The sequence below is a fragment of the Helianthus annuus genome, chromosome 13, assembly GCF_002127325.2.
Source record: "Helianthus annuus cultivar XRQ/B chromosome 13, HanXRQr2.0-SUNRISE, whole genome shotgun sequence".
NCBI classification, from domain to species: Eukaryota; Viridiplantae; Streptophyta; class Magnoliopsida; order Asterales; family Asteraceae; genus Helianthus; species Helianthus annuus.
Genome location: NC_035445.2, coordinates 84,278,369 through 84,281,046, shown reverse-complemented (window position 1 = coordinate 84,281,046; position 2,678 = coordinate 84,278,369). Strand labels below are relative to the sequence as shown.

General features: G+C 33.8%; 1 protein-coding gene across 1 annotated transcript; it reads right to left on the bottom strand.

The window, feature by feature from the left end:
- Positions 1–397: 397 nt before the first annotated feature.
- LOC118485800 lies at positions 398–2,222 on the bottom strand. The gene is made up of 5 exons (XM_035982256.1): positions 2,104–2,222; positions 1,686–1,998; positions 1,505–1,582; positions 1,254–1,409; positions 398–541 (listed from the first exon to the last, which is right to left on the bottom strand). Exons 1-5 carry the CDS (start codon positions 2,220–2,222, stop codon positions 398–400), a joined length of 810 nt encoding a protein of 269 aa, XP_035838149.1.
- Between the last annotated feature and the right edge of the window lie 456 nt (positions 2,223–2,678).

Genomic DNA, 2,678 nt, shown 5'->3' with positions numbered 1-2,678 from the left:
TGTTGACATGATCTTTGAACACCTTTTCAGCCTGTTATAATTTATGTTTTAGTTGACATGTTTGATGGACAAATTTCTTGTTTGGAAACTAACTTAGGAATGAAGTTATGTAGTCTTAGTATATACTTTCAAAACTGTGGTTTTACCTTTTTATATTTTTTAAGTAAAAATTACTATATTTTGCATCTAAACATTACTATTTTCCATTACATTTCCCGGTCACTCAACAAAAAGAAATATAACACTCAAAATTAATAAAATAGTATACAAATTGGAATTACAAATAACAGTGTTTTAAAAATTGCTCCTACCAAAGGGACAAACTCAACATCTGTTTCGCTAAACTTTGCAAACCAAAACATCTGTTGAAGACAACCACTGTTAAAAGAAAAGTCTGTCACTTAAACGAAACAACCTCAGCACATGAGGCAAACAAACTCTGCTGATGAACCGAAAGGTCTGTTAACACAAAGACTGCTGAAGCAAAGTCTGCTAAAGAGAAGCTCTGCTGATGAAGCAAAATGGATAATGAACCTAAGTTCTGTTGTACACCAACAGATATTAGACAATTCAACAAAAGATCTATAATATAAGATCTTTAACAGATGATGATCAACAGCTCATAAAGTCTGTTGAAGCACGCTATAACAGTGCTTAGCCTTTAACACATCTTTAACAGTGCTTAAGGGTTAACAGATGTTAGTAGGTTATAGCACGCTATAACCTCTGCTGATGAAGCAAAATGTATGATGAACCTAAGTTCTGCTATGCACCAACAGATATTACACCGGATGATGATCAACAGCTCATATAGTCTGTTGAAGCACCCTATAACAGTGCTTAACCTTTAACAGATCTTTAACAAGTGTTAGGGGTTAACAGATGTTAGCAGACTATAACAGTGCTTAGCCTCTAACAGATGTTAATGTATCTCAGACCCTAACAGTTTTCCGACTAAACAATTGATTAAATTTTCATTCATCAATCTTACAATAATATACAACCCTACTACTTATCCAGTCCATCAATATCACCAAACATGTATAATAAAGGTTAACCTTACTTGATATTCAACCAATAGACATTACATAACATATTCATCATTGTAGGCATTACAAACAAAACTTTTAACCACAGTTTGTTAAAACAACAGTTAACAGACATAAATAAAAACCACAAGGATTCTTCAAAAATAAGTGGTTTCTACTTATCTCTCATAACAATTGTTTTTTCATAAGAATCTAATTGTTAACCTTAGTCAGATTCTTCCGGGTTCTTCTCACATTAGTGGATAGCTCACCAACGTTGGCAACATCAGCATCTTGAGCCATCCGCTTTCCATTGGGACTTGATCCAGAATCCTTTTCAACTTCAACGACTGAAGAGTCGGCCGTAACAGAGACAACATCCTTCCAACAGATCACAAAACAACTATTGATCTCATTTAATAAAATAATGAACTCTTTTTAAACGTACTAAACATACTTTAAAAATAAATACTCACCCTTGAACTTCGTTCAGCAGACACCTGAGAAGAGTCTGAAAGGTTAACGTCTTTAACGTCAGCTACCTCTTGAGTAACCTAAAGGATCATAATATATGATATCATATAAAAAAGTACACAATCCAGTGTTTAAAACTCAAAAGAAAAATAAATAGATTGAAAGAGTAATTTTATATGCTACCTCATCAGTATTTTCATCACCATTACCATCTCCACCAACCAACTCAGCAATTATTACTGGATCCTTAGTTGTTTTTTGCACAGTATAAACACGATAGTCATTTTTAAGATTGAACTCTGAAACATCAATCTTAAAAGCAGCCTTCTTATCAACCAATCGAAATATCTCATGAAGGAATCCAGTATCATTGGCCTTAACATGCCTCTCTCTTATGTCACTCGCCGCTAATCCAAGAAGCTTCTGAACATCTCTATCAAACATAACAAAAGAAACACTACCACTCTCATCCTGAACCCGCACTTGCACCTTGAACCTGAAATATACACAACTAACTAAGTAAACTGCAAAACTATATTCAAATATGAGTCTTAGAATGTTACTTATATAAATATAAATCTAAATAATCATCATTGCTTACTTTGTGGTGATCGATGTACATTCAGTATGGCATCTGATACAAACCAAAGAAGTCGCAGGCAATCGAAGAATATCATCTGAAACATTCTCAACATTCTGAAAGTATTCACTTTTACCCATCATCTTCTTGAAACACTTACGACAGGCAGCATAAAACCAACCATACTCTTCTTGCACAATCTTAATTGTCGCAACCACAACACAAGACATTTCCTGTAAAAACACATCACACTTCCTGTAAAAACACGCAGGTGACAGACCAAACAAATAACCAAACTATATACAAAGAAGTGAAACCTCTTCTATCTCGCTAATCTCATCAACGTGTTTCTTCACACCTTCAGTTACAAATTCTTTATGTAATGGAAAAATACTCTGAGACGATAGTATTGTCTGAGAAGTAGAACTACTCCGTTGTCCAAACTTCAATATATGTCTTTTGAATACCACAAATGATTAGAATTAGTATACAAATGACATGAAACCAAGTATTTGACTTTTCCATCTATATATAATAGAAAATATCTGTAACGCCCTGCTTTTTCATACTTTCCATAATTAGAAAGCTCGCCTTGT

Excerpts from the sequence above, each read along its gene's own strand:
- LOC118485800 (XM_035982256.1), bottom strand. The coding sequence starts at position 2,222 with ATGGGTAAAAGTGAATACTTTCAGAATGTTGAGAATGTTTCAGATGAT. Across the intron at positions 1,999-2,103 it reads TGTACATCGATCACCACAAA|GTTCAAGGTGCAAGTGCGGG; the intron begins GTAAGCAATGAT and ends TGTATATTTCAG. Across the intron at positions 1,410-1,504 it reads CTGCTGAACGAAGTTCAAGG|GATGTTGTCTCTGTTACGGC; the intron begins GTGAGTATTTAT and ends ATCTGTTGGAAG.